Source organism: Gymnodraco acuticeps, unplaced genomic scaffold (assembly GCF_902827175.1).
Source record: "Gymnodraco acuticeps unplaced genomic scaffold, fGymAcu1.1, whole genome shotgun sequence".
In the NCBI taxonomy this organism is placed as follows: Eukaryota; Metazoa; Chordata; class Actinopteri; order Perciformes; family Bathydraconidae; genus Gymnodraco; species Gymnodraco acuticeps.
In genome coordinates, this window is record NW_022990981.1 from 1,814,635 (window position 1) to 1,836,501 (window position 21,867).

The following is a 21,867-nucleotide window of genomic DNA, read 5'->3' on the forward strand; positions in this document are numbered from 1 at the left end:
TACAGAAGGAGGCACCAACAGTTCAACTTCCCAGTAGTCTTCGTGAATCACCCCTCTGGCTGCATCACAGACTGGCCCACAGAGCAGTGTCCATGGCAGTGAATGTGACATACCCTTCTTTTAGGAATGTGGTGCCGCTATCTGTCTCAGTGTACACAGGAAATAAAAGCACACATGTGCATCACACACAGTCGGATGCATGTGAGTGAACTGACTTGACTTCCACTGTAAAGGAAAACTCAGTTTAGCGACACACTGCTAACTACTATAAAACAACATCCGGTTTCACAATGAGTGGTCGCATTTTCGAGAGCTCCCGCTTTGGCGGTTATTCCTCACGATTTTTTACATATTTCATCCTCCTGACAATATGGATTATGGACTCCTACCTCAACTCATCAATGAGGCAACATCACTTAGAGAAGGAGAGTAATGAAAGCGGGGATAAAATGAACCACAATGACTTTTACCTTCTCAACGGCTGGGAAAGGAAACACCTGGCTTTTGGAAGTGCAAGCATTCATGCATTATTAACTGCAAACCCTACGCGAAAGTACTTACCCCCGTCAGGCAAACTAGACCGAAGAAGTATGATCGTCTTGGTCTTATTGTTAGCGGGAGACATCCATCTGAATCCGGGCCCGGTGCAGACAAGAAACCAGTCCTGCAGGCTCGAGGAGCTAGCATCTCAATTAGCATCAGAATTAGCATCTCTTCCGCTGCAACAACAACTACGCGACGACAACAGAGACCGGGGAGACAGCGGAGACCAAGGAATAAACGGAGACTTCGAGATTCCCCCGGGGACGCCTCGGCAGACAGACACGCATGAGGCAGTGACGAGAGGAAGAGAACCGAGATCCGAGGGAACAAATATCCGCCATGTTGTTAGCCACCCTGCTAGCATATCAACGGCTAAAGCTAGCCACCCACCACCACCACCACCCCACCCCACCCCACACCACCAGCACCCCACCCCACACCACCCCACCACGACAAGCCGGTTGCTGTAACGGACAAAGACAAATATCTGCAAGCTGACGACATTGTGCATTTAAGCAACAAAAATGGACTACATATTTTTCATCTGAACACTAACAGCCTGAGACACAAACTGGCTGAACTCAGGCAGCTATTCATGAACGGTAAGGCAAGCATATTATGCTTTTCTGAGACCAAATTGGACAATTCCATTACAGATTCAGAGATTGAAATTGAAGATTATCTTGTAGTGAGAAGGGACAGGAACGTGAATGGAGGTGGTGTCTGCATGTACATACATAAAGACACCAATTTCAAAAACCGTACTGACCTGCATCATGAAAATATTGAATCTGTGTGGGTTGAAATTCTTTTTGACAATGCTAAATCTGTAATAGTCGGGACAATCTATAGACCACCGGAACAGAGTGACTTTTTTGATACATTAGATGGGTGTTTGGCTGATGTGGGGGATGTAGAGACAATTATTATTGGAGACTGGAACACGGATATGCAACGTAAAGACACGTCCGTCTTCAAGTCCTTCAAGGCAAGGCAAGGCAAGTTTATTTATATAGCACTTTTCAACACAAGGCAATTCAAAGTGCTTTACAAAAAATGAAAGAGATTAAGAAAATGGCATTTAAAATCAGTCATTAAAAAGAAAAGCTAATAAAATAAACATTAAAAGAAAAAATACATGGATAAAAGTTACAGTGCTGTCAATTAAACATTAAAAGAAAAAAGTACATGGATAAAAGTTACAGTGCAGTCTAAGATATGAATAGTTCAATTAAAAGCAGCGACAAAAAGAAAAGTCTTCAGCCTGGATTTAAAAGTAGTCAGAGTTGTAGCGGACCTGCAGGTTTCTGGGAGTTTGTTCCAGATATTTGGAGCATAATAACTGAACGCTGCTTTACCATGTTTAGTTCTGACTCTGGGGACAGAAAGCTGACCAGTCCCTGAAGACCTGAGAGATCTGGATGGTTCATAATTTAGCAGGAGGTCAGAAATGTATTTTGGGGCCTAAACCATTCAGTGCTTTATAAACCAGCAGCAGTATTTTGAAATCTATTCTTTGACACACAGGAAGCCAGTGTAAAGACTTCAGAACTGGAGTGATGTGATCCACTTTCTTAGTGTTAGTGAGGACTCGAGCAGCAGCGTTCTGAATCAGCTGCAGCTTCCTAATAGATTTTTTAGTGAGACCTGTGAAGACACCATTGCAGTAGTCGAGTCTACTGAAGATAAAAGCATGGACAAGTTTTTCCAAATCCTGCTGTGACATTAGTCTTTTAATCCTAGATATATTCTTTAGGTGATAGTAGGCTGATTTAGTAACAGTTTTAATGTGACTGTTGAAACTCAGGTCAGAGTCCATGACTACACCTAGATTTCTGGCTTTATCTGTTGTTTTGAACATTGCACACTGAAGCTCAGCGCTAACTTGTATACGTTCTGCCTTGGCTCCAAAAACCATTACCTCAGTTTTATCTTTGTTTAATTGGAGAAAGTTCTGACACATCCAGTCATTGATTTGTTCAATGCACTTACTCAGTGTTTGAATTGGAGCATAGTCTCCTGGTGAAATTGTTACGTACATTTGTGTGTCATCTGCATAGCTATGGTAACTTATTTTGTTGTTCTTCATTATCTGAGCCAGTGGTAGCATGTAGATGCAGGGTTTCCCACACATAGACTATACTTGGGCGGGCCGCCCAGGTATATTAACGGCCGCCCAAGTATATTTCGCGACCCATTTAGTTTTTTTTTTTTTTTTTTATACATTTTTTTTTTTATATCTTTTTTTTTTATTCGTCCGTGACCACGACGCCATCTGCGATCGATTAACTTGTAGACAATGATCGCTCGCTCCCTTGCTCTGATCTCGCCTCCTTCTGGCCTGTTAAGTGGCCTGCCTCACACAGGGTGACTGGCTGTCCACATGATGTGGCCTGCCGACATGGCCACTGTCATACAGATCATAAATCAAAGCCCTTGATTGGTCTCTGTGTGTCATTCAAGCTCGGGATAACCTCAGCTCAGGTGAGGTAAAGGACTCTTGAGTGTTTAGATAGTTAACTTAGTCTAAGTTCTCAGTGGGTCTCAAACGGTGTGGTCACCATTTATGTAAACACATATTTCCATTTGAGAGGGTAGTGATTGGTCTAATGGAGAGTGAGGTGGGCTGAAGATCGGAAGGCTGTGAGTTCAAATCTCGCCAGGAACACCAGCACTAGTGTGCCCTTGAGTAAGGCACTTAGCCCTTAGTTACTCCAGGGAGAATGTCCCTGTAATCGGTCATTATAAGTCGCTTTGGATAAAAGCGTCAGCTAAATGAAATGTAATGTGATTAGTAAAATATGCATGAATAAATAAATAAAAAGTTAACTAGGTGAAAAAAGGTAAGATACACTTTTAAAACTTGTTGAGAGAAAACTAGTCTTTGCTGCTGCCTCAAAGAGGAGCAGGGGGAGAGGATGGAGAAGGGGGAGAGGAGGGGGGAGAGGAGGGGGGAGAGGAGGGAGACAGGAGAGGCTGATTCAGGAGCTCAGACACACTCACGACTATAAATGAACCAAAACTAAATTAATAAACAAGTTTCAGTGTTTTTTTCATATTGGAAATGGTATGTTATTGGTTATGGCCTTGATTTTATGATTATTGAAATGTATACAGTTCTGTTAAATATAGGTGTTTCCATAGATCTAGTATCTTTATTTTCCCCTCAAAATGCACCAGATTGATGCATTTAACTCCAAAATAAAAAATAAAATCTTACCGGGGGGGCATGCCCCTGGACCCCCCTAGAGGATTTGAGGTCGACCCCCACTAAAAATCACATGGATAGGTTCCTAAATACATTAATAAATACATTTATTTTTTTAAATAGTAACCCATTTTCATGTGTGGGTAGTAGATTTAAACTATAGGGCTATCATTATGGACCCTGCCTGTACCTGTACCTGTTCGCTCTGCCATCGCGTGAAGGGTCTGCTAACAAGCGACCAACAGAAAGGTTAATGTTGTTGCACGTCACCTCAACCCCCCCTGCTGCCACCACCCCCCAAAGTATATTTCAGATCTGTGGGAAACACTGGCAGTTAATGGACCAGCACCAGAGGCATTCCCATACACACAGGCGTTGGAGCTGTTCTTCATGAAATCCCAGAAGGATGAAGTGCTCTGACAAACAGTGCCATCTTTGCGCAAAATGATTATACCGGAATGAAAAGTCAATAAATAATGTTGTTAAAACTTTTTTTTTTTTTCCCTAACCTAACCATGTTAAAGAGAAGAGGCCCCAAGATGGAGCCTTGAGGAACCCTGTAGGATTTGTGATCTGCACGGCTTCAGCCAGCTAATCACCCAACCCACCCGGGTATGTGAAACAACACAAACTACCATTGATCTCATTCTGACCTCTGACAAGTCCAGGATCTCCAGTAAAGGGGTTATAGCATGCGGGTTAAGTGATCATTATATGATATTCTGTACCCGCAAAAAGCTAAAACAAAGGGCCGGCTGTCACAAAACAGTCATATCTAGAGACCTCAAAAACTACTCTAGCGAGGCCTTTAACCTAGAACTGGAGAGCCTGGACTGGTCAGATGAGCTCAGTGGTACACAAGTTGAAGAAACATGGCTTGGTTTCAAAAACAAATTCTCTGCAATACTCAATGATTTGGCCCCCCTAAGAACAACCAGGGTAAAAAATCGCGCTGAGCCGTGGATGCACTCCGGCATACTGACCGCCATGAAAACCAGAGACAAAAAATGCTCTGAGTTTCATAAAAGTCAGTCAATGCTTTCCAAAAGCACGAGCAGTGAACTCCAGGCCCACGTGACTGAACTAAAAATTGAAAGAAACAGACTAAGAAATGACGTAAGCTCCATGATCAAAACTGCCAAAAAGAATTTCATCAATGTCAAAACTGAGGAAAACAAAAATAAACCCCGTGAACTTTGGAAATTACTCAATAACCAGCTTGGCTGCAGTAAAAAACTCAAAACGAGATTTTCTAACTTAAACATAAAGACAGATAACAGGCTCATCACAGACAAACTGGATGTGGCCAAGTACTTGAACATTTTTTTCACAAACATAGCCACAACTCTTGTAAATAAATTACCCTCCCACTCAGGGCTTTTTGGAGTAGATCACATCATGACCTACTACAAAAACCTAGGGGTACGCAAAGATGATTTCAGTCTAGCAAGGGTAACAACAGCAGAGGTACTCATTAAACTGAGCGCCCTCCAACCTAACAAGGCCACTGGCCACGACAATATCCCCTCCAAATTCCTCAGAGACTCAGCAACCGCCATCTCACCAGTCATAGCTCACATAATTAACCTCTCCATAAAACAGGGAAAAGTACCCAAAGACTTCAAAATTGCAAGAGTAACCCCCCTGCACAAAAAGGGCAGCAAATTGGACCCAGGCAACTACCGCCCTGTTTCTATACTTACCTCCATCTCGAAAGTCATGGAAAAAATAGTATATGAACAGGTCGAAAAGTACCTCGCGGAAAATAAACTAATCTATGAATTTCAATCTGGCTTTAGAACATCCCACTCCACTGACACATGCCTTCTTTATTTGAGCGACCACATCAAACAAGAGGTGGACGAGGGCAAGTACTGCGGCATGGTGATGCTGGACCTACAAAAGGCTTTCGACACTGTCAATCACCCCATTCTGATTGACAAGCTAAAAGCCATTGGTTTTGATAAACTATCGGTGAGCTGGATGCAATCCTACCTGGAGGGGAGAGAACAGATGGTGGAGGTAAACGGTACTCTGTCCCCCCCCCTCCCAGTGAGCTGTGGTGTTCCACAAGGAAGCATATTAGGTCCGTTACTGTTCCTAATTTATGCAAATGACATGTCATCAGCATGTGACTGCAACTTGTTCCTGTTCGCGGACGACTCAGCCCTGCTGGTCTCTGACAGGAACAGGTTGCAGGTTGAAAAAACCCTCAGCTCCGAGCTCGGCAGAATCTGCACCTGGCTCGCCGATAATAAATTATCATTACACCTGGGTAAAACAGAGTCCATTCTCTTCGGTTCGAAACATAATCTCAGCAAATCCGACGACTTCTCAGTTGCAGTGGGCGACATTATTGTCACAAGTAAGAAGGAAATTACATACCTAGGATCTATTCTTGAGGCAAACCTCTCCTGTGACAAAATGGCATCCAATGTAATAAAAAAGTCAATCAAAGAACTAGATTCCTATACCGGATCTCCTCTCTGGTAAACAAAAACACCCTGAAAACTCTGGCAGGAGCACTCATTCAAGGGTACTATGACTATGCTTGCACGTCATGGTACCATAGCACCTCCAAGGCGCTAAAAATAAAACTTCAAACATCGCAAAATAAACTGGTCAGACTACTGCTTCACCTTTCATCTAGAACCCACCTCACCTCTGCCCACTTTGACAACCTAGGATGGCTTAGAGTAGACGACAGAGTACAGCTACTTGCAATGGGCCTGGTCTACGAGATCCACTACACCTCTATGGTACCCATGTACATGTCAAAATTCTTCCCAAAGGTCAAGGAATACCATGATCATAACACCAGAGGGAGCTCCACAAATCATGTGAAACCCAGATTTGGCACAAAAAAGGGGGAATACACGTTTCGCAATTATGCCACATCAAGGTGGAACGCTCTTCCCACAACTGTAAAGGAAAGTAAAACTATACTTACCTTCAAAACCTCTCTTAAAGAGCACCTTCGGGGGAGAGCATTGCAAAACTGGCCCCGGTAATGGTACAAATCTCAACCTGTCGTTCAATGGACAGCTTCCCCCCCCCCCCATCTATGTATATACTCGCATTTTAGACTCTGTTACTAACTGTATATCTGTAGACTTGGTATGTCTTAAATGTCCGGTTAGGATGTATTAGAACGAAATCTAAAATGAAAATTATAAATAAGCAATCTGTATGTAAAAAAACCACCTGTATGTAAATTGTAAATAAGCCATCTGTATGTCAAATATGTCTTATATGTCTTAAATGACATGATGAATTGGAAATGGGGGACCCTGATGTAAACAAGACGAAAGTCTTTCTCTGGTCTGCATCCCCTTAACAATTGTATGTTTTGAGCTGTACTGTACTGTACCCAATATACAAGCTGTTAATAAACTTTTCAATCAATCAAAACCGAGCAGGATTTGAAAATGTAGCGCGAACACCACCAACAAAAAAACTCTTCTGAACTACTAGTGCGGTGCCCCACTGCCACATGTTTTATTCAAAATGGTGAATCTCGCCAACTGTTAACTAATTTGAAGCAACTACTAAACCACTAAGTATTAGGCTACATGTTGTGTGTGCCTCGTCCATGACAGCAGGCTAAATTAGCAAGCACGCTAACTAGCTAAATTGCTAAGCTGAAACACTGACGTTAGCTAACATTTGTTTGACATCCATATTAAGCTGACAAGCTAACGGGGATGTACAGAGTTAATAAAGTACAAAAATATACTTGCATGATTCAAAATCCGCGAGTATTCATATTAGACGAGGGTCCATGCGTTCATGCTTTCATCTCTTCTACTGGAACCGTCTGCTTTTTGCAAATGTCTGTACCGTGCGCAAACTCCTCTGACGTCATCGGGGGCGTCGGCCACCTTTACTCAAATTGCCCAGGTACATTTGACTAGCTTTTCACAGGTTGTAGGTCAACACATTACTTTAGTTAACATTTACTTGGTGCTATGATTTACATTTACTTATCAAAATGAAGATACAAAATTACTCCATAAATTCAAGTAACACATTAAATAATAGGAGAGATTTTGAGTAAAAGAAAATTATTAGTAATTTCTTGTATAATTTAAACACATAATCATAGTATTATTTACTTATTTGATTAGTGTAGCCTTAATGAGATGCGCAATACCCACTAATGTTAAAATCTGAAGAAGGCCTCTTTACCAAGCTCCAAACTAAGTTAAATATCTCAAAGTGTAAAAGATATGAAAAATCTGAAGTACAAGTTTTATAGCTGAAGGTCTTGTGATCATTTTAAAGTTGGAATGAAGTCTCTAGCTGAAAGTATGAGGAAGGAGTACTGTATAGCATTTGGCACACGGTGTAGGTAAAAGAGGATTTGAAGGTTCCTCCCATTGAATTACATGTTAAAAAAGAGTTTAAAAAGCTGAATATTTCAAAAAGTATAACATATTTTGAAAAGTTTCCCATCATGTGCGGAAAATGCTGAACATTTTAATATTTGAATGGTTTCTGTAGCTGAAAGTAGGCTAAAGTTATTCAACGGCAAAATATTGGTTGAAATAAGGAGAAGAAGATTAAAGATTTGAAGAACTATAGTGGAATGCTGTAAACAGCATTCACACTAATGATTGTTTGCTTTCTATTGTCTAACAGAACACAATGATGATGAGGCGCCCATAAATCTAATTTACCAAACTGAAAAGGAGGTGAGTGTTTGGGGAACGTAGCAGGCAAGGTTAGCACGGCTCATCACAGATTGATCTGTGCATACAGCTTAACAGCATTAAAGCTCATAATCCCTGTAAATATCTCCAGGCAAAGTCAGCCTTTTAACATTGACTAAATGAAGTAAATAGAGGCAAATAGATTCATAAAAATTACATTTCTGTTGAACCCGCGTTCGTTATATATAGACTCGGGTTGCGTGAGTTGGCTGCTAATGAGGCTTACACAATTCCAACCAAGATATTTTGATGGTTTTGCCACCCTGCCGTTTGGGGGTAACAGTGAAGTCGGTTTTAAATGGAGAGCGTCTGTTCTCCCCTCCAACCTCTTACACCACAACAGATGGGGAGAATATGGAGCTCGGAAGGTTTTACCTCTGAGGTGGTAACAGTGAAGCCACTCATTAACACTGAATTTATCACTTCGTTAGCAACACAGCTTCCTGTAGAGAGAGCCACCCTGGATGTCAAATCCACAGAGCATACGTTTAGAAATAAATCAGCTCTGGACTGCAGGGTGTAATCTGTTATAAAATGTAGCATACACATGTTTAATTTAATCCTTAATATGATCCTATTTAATAACCAATTGAATAGTTCATAGTATAATTAGGGAAGAAACAGGGTTGGGGAAATACGGTTTACATGTAATGAGTTTATGTAATCAGGATATAAAAAAAGGTAACTGTATTTGATTACAATAACATAAAAATAAGTAATCAGATTACTGTTACATAAAACATTGATATTACTAGCACGATTAAAGTATTACAGCACTTTTTGAAATAAAGGTTGATATATATTACAGGTAGACGTGCTGAATACATTTTCTTTATGGCTTGTATTTAGGCTACTTTAATTCTTCTTTATTTTAAATACATTTATATCTTAATGCAGTGGGTGAACACCTGATTTATTAAACAAAAAATGCAGCTTGCTTTTGATTCATGTATTAAGCTTAAACAGCATTTTTATTTTAACTATTACTGTTACTACATGTTTGATATGAAATATCTTGGTTTCTTCTTTTCTAAGGTTACATTGTTACACACACTTAACGTAAAAATCATCTTATTGTTATTTATAATCAAAAGTAACAGGAAGTAATCAGGTTACATAACATTTATATTTTGATACATAGATTAGGTCACTGATTACATGTAACTAGTTATTGTAACAGATTACATATTTAAAGTAACCCTCCCAACCCTGATTGCGAAGGCATATGTCTTCTTTGTGCGGGTCTTTGTTTGTATTTTAAACAGATTGTGTGCCTGCCAATTTGTCAGGATTCAAGTAACAACAGTCTCATGCTGTGCTCCGTGTTGGCACCATCACAGAGTGATAAGACGCAATATGATCTCATCGGAGGTGTACTTTGTTCCCATGGAAATTGGTCAATTTTAGCAGACGACTGAGAACTCGAGGTGGAGACGCAGGAAGGTTGCGTCCCAGAGGAACCCTCACATAATTAAGCATCCTCGCCAGGGTATTCAGGGCTAACAGCGGGGTTTGTTGTGAATAGAAGTGGCGAAAGAGGGTGTTGGAAAATCATAATGCAGCACGGAATAAAACCACTCTCATTTTATGGAGGAAAATACTTTTTTAACTGAGCCAAATGATCAGCATGCATGAGAAAAGTGAACTACTTTATGTGTTGTGCAACAGTGTTTAGTTTTGTAATTTGTATGTACTTTGTTTTTTCTTCAAACTATCTTCGGATGGTTGAATACCAAAATAAAATGAATATTATGCTGGTAGAACTTTAGTGTTGCTGCCATGTGTATTGATGTGCATGCTGGGTACAGATTTGTTATGTATTTAACTTTTTATTTATATGTATTATTATTATTATTATTCAGTAGGTTTATGTTGTTCAGTCTAAGTATTCTATTTCATCTTAACTTTATTTTCACTATTATTATCAAGTTGGATTTATTCCCATTGTATTTTCCTTTAACCTGCCATTCTATCCCTGTTTTTATGTATTTTTTTATGTCCATTATTCCCTTGTTGTAAACCACGTTGTGTTGCATTTCTTACATGCAAGGAGCTCTACCAATGAAGAATAATAATATATCATATCATAAGACGGTGTTTGCTTTACTGAGCTTGCTTGTAATGATTAGAAATAAAGAGTTCATTAAAATAATTTTCTTTTATATTTCAGAAAGTATTGCCACTATGTCAGATCTGAAGCCAAATGCACAAGAGGACGAAGACGTGGAGTCGGTATGTGACAGCCCAGGTCGTACTCTGGAGCCATTACAGTGTCACACATTGTCCCTGAAGTACAATGCTGCAGGTCTGTCCTCAGATGAACACGAAAACCCTTTAAATGGAACCCAGCCGAATCCATTTGTATACAGCAGTGTCCCTGCTGTTCCCCATGCAGGCAATTCATTGCCTTCAGGAGCACTTGTTAATGGACCTGGTTCACACCCCACCTCAGAGGTACACTGTGTCCTGAACAAAGGCACTATTTTATCCAACAATGTCCTGGATGCCGCGTGGCAAGCGGAGAAGGACACGAGCCCCGAGGTGTTATCACCACCTAGTGAGCTTCAATCAGACGCTTGGAAGAACACAGCGGGGCCCGTCGAAAAAACCCCGGCCACACAGCCAGGTGTCAACACGCCATCGTCTCACTCGGAGGAGAATGAGTCCAAACTGGCCTGTTCCACACTGTCAGGTGCAGACAGCGGCGAGGAAATGCACATTAGCCAACCTTTGACAAAACAGACAATGAAAACAAGATCTCGACGGGACGTAGAATGCTCAGAAAGCTCCTTGGATGATTATGACGACGCTAAAGTAATCAGATGGGATTCAGAGAGAGAGTGCTTCTCACACAATGACAGAAGGCTGGAGACCAAAGTGATGCACCAGAGGGACAGCAAGCACAATACACATGTAAAAAGCATGTCAGGCTCTCTGGAAAAGGTTAACAACAGCTTAAATCACACATACAGACGCTGCTGTTTCACCAGTGGCAATGATTTGGGAAATGTTGACACTGCCAACAAAGACGATTCTTCGTGTACTCAATCTGATATTAGATATTCCAGCGTGCCACTCAGAGGCAGTTCTACAAGCACAGCTTCAGACTCCAAACGCCATATTTATAGCACAGCGCAGGAAGGCTGTAATGAGGGAAATGACCCTGAAAATGAAGACAATTTCAGTTCAAAAGTGGAACAGCTGAAGAAAGAACAAGTGGAACAAGAGACACTTTTCTTTTCATGCACACTATGCAATGTTAATTTCAAGGAAAAAAGACATTTCCATAGACATATGATGTATCATTTAGGCAAGCATAATCAGATGAAGAGTGAGGGTGTCTCTCAGCCCTTTATATGCAGGGAATGTGGGCGTTTGTTCTGTGATAGCAACTCCCTCATGAGGCACATCATTATTCACCAAGACAGACTGGAAAAACGTATGAAGGAAATCAAAGGTCTCAAAAACACCGAATCCGCAGACCGGGGCACCAAAGTGCAGTGCCCTCGGTGTGTGTTCGGCTGTAATTGCCCTAAGATCTCTGTCCAGCATGCCAGAATGCATGATAATCTGAAGCACTACTACTTCTGTGAGGAGTGTGACTACATTACTCTGACAAAGCAGGCACTTGAAGCACACATACATGTCGCACACCTCGACACACACCAGCCTAAGTACAGGAAAATGACTCATAATGATGATGCACAGGAAGTGGACCATGTTCAGCGTAGAATGAGTTTTTTCACAAGCAGAAATAAAGTAATAATTGAAAGATGTTCCGAGCTGAAGCACCTGCGTTCAAACTATGGCGATTCTAAAAAGGTTGCAAACAAGCCCAAAATCGCCATGTCTAAACCAAATCTCTTGACTCTCGGAGAAACGGCCCATTTTCCCAACCGCTCCAGTACAACAGAGGGCATTTACATTCAAAAGTCCAGCGACAAAACTGTAAATCCTCCTCAGTTTCAGTGCTGCTCTAAAAACATGCTTTTGCCGTCTTTGTGGAGGGTCGACAGGCATGGAAAACTACTCCTACAGCAAAATGTAGATGTGGCAACTGATCTCACCTATGTGAAAAAAGACTCTGAAAACAATGACTGCGAGGCTTTTGGCAGCTCAAAGCAGGCAAACCGTCCTGCGACTGCTGATTTTTTACCATCAGCCAGAAATCTTAAATTAGACCAGACGTTCTGTCTGGATTTCGAGAACCACCCCGAAAACGTGAGTTTACAACTGCGAGCAAACCAAAATTCTCTGTCAATAAGAAAAATGTCAACACCCTTGCATAGCACTATTGACAACATGAACGGTAATATATCGGCAAAGCTTTGCCAGAGGCTCAGGAAACGGTGTGCAGCAGATGAGGAGTTAGAGAAAGGCTGTGAGGGCAGGGAGAACTCCAGTGATGACAGCAGTGCAGCTACAGGCAGCTTCTTAGAAAGCCAGAATGTGAGGAACCCGTATGCTCGGAGGTATTTCACAAAGAGGCAGAGGTTCTCAGCCAAAGACCAAAGCCTGCATGTGTACAAGAATGAAGAGGATGGAGATGAGGACTGTAGTGACATAGAGCAGCTGGTAATCAAAGAGGAGCACATTGAAAGCACAGTGTGTGATGATTCCCCAGAGTTGCCTTGCATGCCTGTAAGTGACAGCGTTGATGTTTTGCCCTCACCGGGGGTGGAACACAAGCCCTGTCCGTACTGCCCCGCCATGTTTGAGTCCGGGGTGGGCCTGTCCAATCACGTGCGAGGGCACCTGCACCGAGTCGGCTTGAGCTATAACGCTCGACACATGGTTTCACCAGAGCAGGTGGCACTGCACGACCATCAGCCACGGATACGCAGAAGGATCCCCTGTGCCATGAGGAAAATTAGAAAAGGTAACCGCAACAACTCAACACATTTTTTTAAGTGAAATGTCTGGACATCCTTTGTTTAGTTTGCCATGAGATTTGGTACAGAACATTCACTTCCGTCCTGAATTGTAACTAATATGTTAAGCTAATATGGTGAACATGATGAACATTATTATTATGTGTTAGCAATGTCATTGTGGGCATATCTGAATGCATACTTGCAGCATTAAGCTTAAAGCAGATGCTACCTTAAAATCGTTGTTGTTATTTACAACCCTAACCTCAAAATGCCGCTTTTGGCATGTAAAGATATTATAAAAGGTTGAAATTCACAAATTTGAAAAAACGTCCCCTTTGCCAAGATAATCCATCCACCTGACAGGTGTGGCATATCCAGATTCTGATTAGACAGCATGATTATTGCACAGGTGTGCCTGGTCACAATAATTGATCAGGTTGTTGATTGTGGCCTGTGGAATGTTGGTCCACTCCTCTTCAATGGCTGTGCCAAGTTGCTGGATATTGGCAGGAACTTGAATACGCTGTCGTATACGCATCCCAAACATGCTCAATGGGTGACATGTCAGTTAAATATGCAGGCCATGCGAGAACTGAGATGTTTTCCTTGCAACACGGGGCTGTGCATTATCAGAATGCTGCGGCCAGGATTTTAACAAACACCAAAAAAGGGATCACATTTCCCCTGTGCTGGCATCACTGCACTGGTTACAGGTCTTTCAGAATTTATTTTAAAGCACTTTTAAAGATTTATGAGGCTTTACATAAGCTGTCCCTGACATACTGTACATCAGTGACTGCCTTTCATTGTATAACCCTATACAAGTCACTCAGATCCTCCAATGTCTTTATTTTAGAAGTACAGAAAGTATTAAACAAGACAAATGTTGTGTTCATAGAAAAAGACTTTGATCTTTGATTTCAGCTCATGAAAAATGGGAGCAAAAGCTAAAGTGTTGCGTTTATATTTCTGTACAATGTATATATCCGGATCTTAATCTGCTGAATGTTCCACTTTGTTCACCAGTTAGTTTCTAACAGTTTGTGTACCATTTCGTGCTGAGCAGGTCAATCACGACTAGTTTATAAAAAAAGCTTTCTTACTGTACAGCTAAACAGCTAACAATGAGCTAAAACTGACTATAAAGCTCCATAAAAGTCTTATTAAGATGCAATGAGCAACCGCTTTTACACTGTCACATTGTTTTCACATTGTCATAGGATTTTGTTATGATAAACAGAAATATTAGAGCCACTTCAAATTTACTTTTGGGTATGTGAGACTCTAGTGGGCATGTGCATTAATAAGCGATCTATCATCAACATATCATATTGTGTTGCTATTTTCTGACAAATGTCATCTGGTCTTGCAGCTGTAAAGCCAGAAACCAAAGGAGAGCACACATGTCCGCTGTGCTGCGGGTGGTTTGATACTAAGACCGGCCTCTCCAACCATGTGAGGGGACACCTGAAACGAATTGGTAGGAGTGCAACCAGCACCAGCAAGTCTCCACTGTCCATCTTAAATGAACTGCTGCAGGACAAAAGGGAACATCAGAACATCCTCCAGAACCAGCCCCCCCCCACCACCCTTTGTCTCTCAGAAGTTAATCAGCAGCAATAGTCTGGTCCTGATGCACATGGGCATCCCACTGAAGACCCAGCATGAAACGAGGAGCCCCGCTCTCATGTTGGACAGCTTCGTGCCAAAACAGGAGGCAGAGGCTGAAGCACAACTAGACACCAAGGCCTCTTCCAGCACTTTAGTTGGTCTTCTCAAGATGAGACAGGAACGTATGCAGCTCACAGCGAGACACAACCAGGAAGCTTATGGAACCAAGGAGCTCTATGATCTGACCAAAGATTACATGGAGGAGACCCAGATCACCAGTGTGGAACCAAAATGGGTTCACGGTAAAGATACATCTTCAACTTGGGTGGTTTTGTATTTTTAAGCCCAGCACTATTGTACATAAAGTAACTTAAAGAGGCCCTATTATGCGTTTTTGGGTTTCCCCTTTCCAGTAGTGTGTTCTGTTTTTGTGCATGTAAATGGTCTGCAAAGGTTAAAATCCCAACTGTCATAGGAATGAACAGGGTCCTGCCTCCACGCTGTATCCAGTTCTGTATCCAGGTGCCTAAAACGCCTCCTTTGTTTACTTCCGTAACATAATGACATCTATATGTGACACTCACACTGCTATTGGCTAGCGCTCCAAAACATTGTAAGTGATTGGCTTTGTGGCGGGATATCTCGAAGAGCTTCACCAATCGCCACAGAGCTGGCCAGCTAACCAATCAGAGCAGACTGGGCTCTGGTTTCAGACAGAGGGTGAACAGAGGTGCTGCAGCACAGGCAGTATGAGAAAAATAATGAGCTTTTTGAACATTAAACATGGAGACATGTCCCAATAGAGACACACTTGAGAAAAAGAGGGCCCCTTTAGCTTAATTGGAAAGCATCTTAGGTGCATTTCAAATCTCTGCAAGTGTATTTTTAAAAGGTGAAGGAAGTTAAGAAGTAAATAAATCCTAAAATGGTATACAAATGTCAGCATTTATGTACCCGTTTTGTTGATTTTTGGCCAAATCTCTTTCAAGATATATGAAGCATTTCAGGAACCCCCGCTTTTTCTTGGAAGTACACTGCTGCTCAGCTGGATCATTCATGAGATTTCTACACATCAAACATTTTTAGCTGTGTTCGATTGCAAGGGGGTCTGCTATTAATTGTGTATACACTAGCTTTCAGTTCTCTGATGTTCATCAATATTTTATTACACATTTTCAATATCTCATTACACATAAACTGCAGGTGGGGGTCAGTTAAACAATAGTCCACAATCATTTGATTGGTGGAAAAGAAAAAAACACTGAATGTCGCCAAAGTGCTTTTGAAGTTGATATTAAAAAATCATGAGGTCCTCTTGATGTGGAGTTGGAAACCCATCATCCGTGTTTTCACAACAGTGTTTAATGTCTGTCCAAATCCAACTTTTATTCAGGTTCTGAGAGAAATAAGATAAAAGATAAAGATTTACAATGAAAGGACTCTTTGTGGAGTTCTATTTTAAACTACATTGTATGGTTATTGCTGTTATTATGGTGTTACCGTGACATCTGTAATGTACTCGCAAAGATGGCTTTATTTCTCCTGTACTGAAACTGATTAAATACATAAGGTAAAATATATAATTACGGTGTTAATGTTAATATAATATGATAATATATTTTCATTGGCAAGTTAGATTGATATTAACCTCATTTTTGCTCAATACTTATGGACATTTTTCTAATGGTAGGACATTGTTCTCAGCATTGTTTAAGCGAAAAAAGGTTTTTAACTTTTTAATTTTGTTAGATCTTTTGGGATAACTTCTTCACAAATGTTCACGTTAACAGGAAATGGTTCACAGCACATTCTGCCAGATTTCTGTCATAGGACTAACACATCTGTGATTTTTTATGAATTCTCTGTGACACTCGTGAGGTGGTGTATGTGAACATAGCCCCCCCGAAGACACCAGATTGTGTTATACTTTAACAGGAACACTTTTCAAATAGGAGAGTGCAAATCAGCTGCTTAGAATGAAAGCAGGTGGAAGAAGACTTTAGCACACACTGGGAATAACACTTTGCTTGATAATAAAATTACTGCATGAACTCAAACACTATCCCATAATGCTTTTCTCCTTAATAATGCAGTGTCTATCTTTGGCTGATCTAGAGCAAATGGATAGTATAATCACATAATTTGAGTTTCCTCATTTGCCTTTCTCTCTTTGAGTTAAATATTTCTTTCTCACTGTTCTATCTTTCAGATGAATGTGATTCGGATGACATTTCTATTCGGTTTAACAACACTTTACCCAGGCTTTCTGGTCATCTTCGAGGCTACGCACACAGGAAGAGGTTTGCCCTTTTTCAAGATGCAGGTACATTTTTGACGATATGCAAAATATCAGCAAATGTGTCTCGTTTACATGAAATATCTGTTTTGAGCACATGAATCAAGTGGTTCATATTTGTGAGTAATGCTTCAGACATTAGATAAATCGGCCCATCTCAAATGCATGTTAACTAGAATAGTAAATATCAGTATTAAATGCAATAGTTGGATTTGGGATTATTTATTTATGCCTTTTGTCAGTGATCACTTAATACATGCCCTCAGATTAAGCAGCACTGTTTTGTCTTGTTAGGCGATGATTATAAACCGAAGAAGCCAAGGCCCGGGCTAAAGAAGAAGATTTTACTCTCCTTAAATGCTGAGATATGCACGCTCACCTGCAGGTACAGAGATTTCAAGGTTAACCATGGTTCTTTAAGGGAAGAGTGAGTGAGAGTGCTTTCTACCTCTATTTCATATGTAGGTCTTGAATGAAATAGATAACCCAGCACACTAAAAAATAGTGACCAGTTGTCATTCCTATCCTTTTAAGTTACATCCAAAACCAGTGGTGACCTGGAATCTAGGGACAAGCACAATCTGATACCCTTAAAAAATTGAAATGACCCAGGGGCCGAAATTAGCTTCCACACTCTAACGCTTACCGGACATGTGACATATGGACAAATGTATCGCATTGATCCTGCTATTTGGTTTTGTTTCTCTGTTTTTTAAGCAGGCCTTTAACGTCAGCAGAGCATCGAGTACGCCTGCTCCTTGTTGTATTCCCATGAGCATACTTGCTGTTCTGAGTGCGTTCACACTAACAGATATGGCAAAATACAGTGCATTATGAGTTGAACTCATGATGGTCAAAAGGTTGAGTAGCCTCATTGGTTACCAACTAGGCTACGTAGCGGAAGGGTCGCAAATGTTGCGATTGCCTTTTTGGATAAGTGCACAAAATCTGAGTTTGGTTGAAGAAAACGCTACCCTGTCCAAATTCACGCAGACCAAAGTAAGTAGATAGTGTACACAGTGTACTACATGGAAGTCCTTGCTTGTCTGATCTTCCACCTGACCAGTGACCCAGAGGCATGCTGGGAACAGTGATGGACCTAACCTTAACTCTCAAAGAAGTACAATCCCATCCCTCTACATTCACATGGTGAACATGGAAGCATTGGCTCTTTTTGTTCACAGGCCCAAGGTGTTTGACAGAAGCCTGACGACTAACCAACTAAGAGAATCTTCTCTAGAGTTCTCTCCTCTACTAATGCACTTCAAAGGCGCTCCTCTTCCAGAAACATACATTTCTGACAGCGGGAAGACTTTTTAACTTGTTATGATGGAAAATGTTGCTGACCCCCCCTGGCTAATCCATGAACATATGGAATATGTAACTGCTGGATAGATCGCTTTATAGTCTGAATAGAAATAAAGTAATATGAGAAAGCATGGCTTACTTCTCACACTGGGAGAAGATGAGTGCACAATAACTGACGGGTCTCCCCTCCCTCTGCAGGTTCTGTGACCTGGTCTTCCAGGGCCCCCTGTCTATCCAGGAGGATTGGATCAGGCATCTACAGAGGCACCTCCTGCACACCAGGGTGCCTCAGTCAGGGACCGGGATGGTGGAGGTTTTGGGTCTTCACAAAGTACAGATTTCCCATGAGCACCAAGATCCAACGTAGAGTTCTACCCATCTGGAACCTCCAGTTGCCTGAATTTGCACATTGTTTGTATGTGTATAATCCATCAATTGTTTTAGATTAGTCCTAGAAATATATAGTGAACTCAAGACTACTTAAAAAGATATATTAATATAACTGTTTAAATTAGCACAAATGTATGTATAGGATATTTTACTGTTATGCTTTGCCTTATACTTAGCTAGGAAAGCTTATAAGATTGATCTGTATTGACTGCTAGATAAGTTAGACAAAACAATGGGCAGCAGACATCTCTTCAATGGAAACTGGTCTGCAGAGCTGCAATCTTTAGAACATGTGTTTCTCATAAAGAAAAGTGCCTTGTCATAAGCATTTTATGAGAAATCATATTCATTATGAAATGAAGAAAATATGAACATTTCTGAATGTATTGTAACTTTGTATTCAAGATTCAATTCAAGATTCATAGGTCTTATTGTCATGGCAATGAAAAGCTGAAGTCCCAAGCTCCTCTAACAGTCCAACATACAATATGTTTTAAGACAATTTAGGTCAGAAAAGGTACATTTCTCATTACAAGAAAGAAACTTTACTCAATATTGTTTTCCTTAGAAACGTTTTATCACAACAACAAAATGTAATAGAAGCGTTGCCAGTCCTATATTGGCAAGATTTAAAAAGCCTGCACTTTTTAATTAAGTTCATATCTCATTTAGTTTTAGAGAGGAGATCAAATAAGGTGTTGTTAAGCAGTGTACACAGGGCTGTCATTAGTCTGTTCTCTGTCGGAGTTCACCTCGGTGTCTGCATCACACGCAGCATCCTTCTTAATCAAAGTGACATTCAAGATGTTAGGACAGCTTGTTCTGCTTAACCTTCAACCAGCAACATTACATCTGAAAACAGCCTCTCAATATAGCCACGATAACATCTTTTGATAAAGAGAAAACTCTAACAAGGAAACGTCCCCGTTATTAACAGCATAGTGTTCAACATCCAGATCTGCGTTCCTGAAGTTTTGGACCTAAATTAGTTGCTTTTTTTCTTCTATGACTAAGAATGAAATTGAAATATTCTATAAAACCACTGGCCACTTTTTTTGCATTTCGATAACCTGCCCTCCATATGTTTCTTCATAAACGTGGCGCTTGTTTTGCAGGATGCAGAGACTCTTCCATACTTTGACAGGGAAATGGCTATGCGAGGTAAAAAGACGACAAATCATTTGAAATGTGTAGAACTTTTCGGGTTTGTCACTGGAAGATAGCACTTTGTCTTTTGCCAGGACATGTTGTCATACACTTTGTCCTTCTCACCCTCTTTTCGGCACCTACAGGAAGTGGGTGAGTCGACGCCAAAAGACTCAACTCACATGTCGCCATTATCATAAATACTTCGTAGAATATTACAATTTTAGGATTTCAATTTTCATATTAGAAAACGTCTTTAAAAAATAAATAAATGTCTCTGTTATTCAATTATGCTTCTCCAATGATATGCACATTATTATATAACACCTAGAATGCAAGAAGAAAAATTCTAAATAAAATAAATATTTAGCTTTAATAACCTAATGTAATGAAATGTATTTATCTATTTTTCTTGGAATATCCAGCTTTCTAAAATTGTAGACATGCAGTGCTTCCTTACATACACGTTAAGATATTACAATTTCTATCAAATAAACTACATCTACTCTGGCTTACTGCAGATGTTATCTTTTAGATAAAGTGAATTGTTCTTAAATAGTTAGACGAAAACATTTATTTGTAATTATTTGATAAGTTACATCAACAGTTGAATGTAGATTTGGGAATTACAGCATGGCCCATCCAGAAAACAGTTTCAAGAAGATGCTGTACTGATTTGAGGGTAGATCTACAGTTTATTATGTCTTCTAGTTAAATTGAAGAGATTATTTACAGTTTTTGTGGAGAGGTTTAACTAAAGGTTCGCCTTGTGTGGTTCGCTAGCAAACTGCCTGACAAAAAAATACTCAATTTGAAGAAATGGTGGCCAAATGTGTTGGGCATTCAACGTCAGGTGAAAATTGTGTTCCAGAGAATAAGCTGTATCTTTTGGAATATCAATGTGGAGAGCCAACGAGAAACAAAGAAAGACAAAACACTGAAGTCACGATGTTATATGCTGCTATATCTGTGTTTAATTAATAACATGTCATGTCAACAAATGATATGTCAACTCTTATTTATTAACTTGTGGTTTTATTTGAAAGTAAAGATACAGCTGTATGTGGTGTGCTCAATTGGAGCATGCATGTACTGTAGTGCATGGGCACGGGTGACAATTTTCTTCCAAGTGTAAAAGGCTTCTGTGGTCAGAAATGTAGAATATGTTGACCTATTTGATTTATTGTGTTTAATTAGTTTGAACTACATTTTGAATATGTTTGTAGATGATAAGAATAACAGTAATTAAGGGTATAAATAGTGGATTGTCCTATGGGGAGGGGCTTAACATATATAAACCTCTGGCCACAAGTGTTTTGGAGTTAGTCTGACTGTGGCTGTAGAGCAGAGAGGTACCAGTTATATTTCTTCGACCTGTACATATATATTGAGGTTTGTTTTCTTTCTATTTTGGACTGTATCCTTGTTGCTTTATGTTCTTTCAGCATTTTGGATGTTAATAAAAGCACTTAAGGATATATTGTTTGTGACTCTAGCCATCTTATTTAATTCCTAGTTTTTTCATCGACCCTTTTTGTAACATATATACTGTTTACAGCGGATCTTTATCTATTTATTTATATCATATGGTATTGAATTTATTGTCACAAAACCCAATGTCTTGTGGGATAAAAACAAAATCTGATTCTGATGGAAGTAAGAGATTCAAACAGTGAGGTTAGGAATAATACAGCAACATAATGAAGCGCATTTAAAGTAAAGAGGTGTTAATCTGCTGCAGCTCTGTAACTGGATGTATTTGAGGCTGAGGAGCAAGTC

General features: G+C 40.3%; 1 protein-coding gene across 1 annotated transcript in view; it reads left to right on the plus strand.

Moving 5' to 3' along the window:
• znf644b (zinc finger protein 644b) overlaps window positions 1–21,560 on the plus strand; it is a 53,128-nt gene extending 31,568 nt beyond the window's left edge. Inside the window, 6 exon segments of the mRNA XM_034235716.1 lie at window positions 10,634–13,342; window positions 14,710–14,914; window positions 14,916–15,250; window positions 17,158–17,271; window positions 17,539–17,629; window positions 18,751–21,560. Of these exon segments, the coding sequence (XP_034091607.1) occupies window positions 10,648–13,342; window positions 14,710–14,914; window positions 14,916–15,250; window positions 17,158–17,271; window positions 17,539–17,629; window positions 18,751–18,919 (3,609 nt within the window). The 5' untranslated portion in view covers window positions 10,634–10,647 and the 3' untranslated portion in view covers window positions 18,920–21,560.
• Window positions 21,561–21,867: the final 307 nt, after the last annotated feature.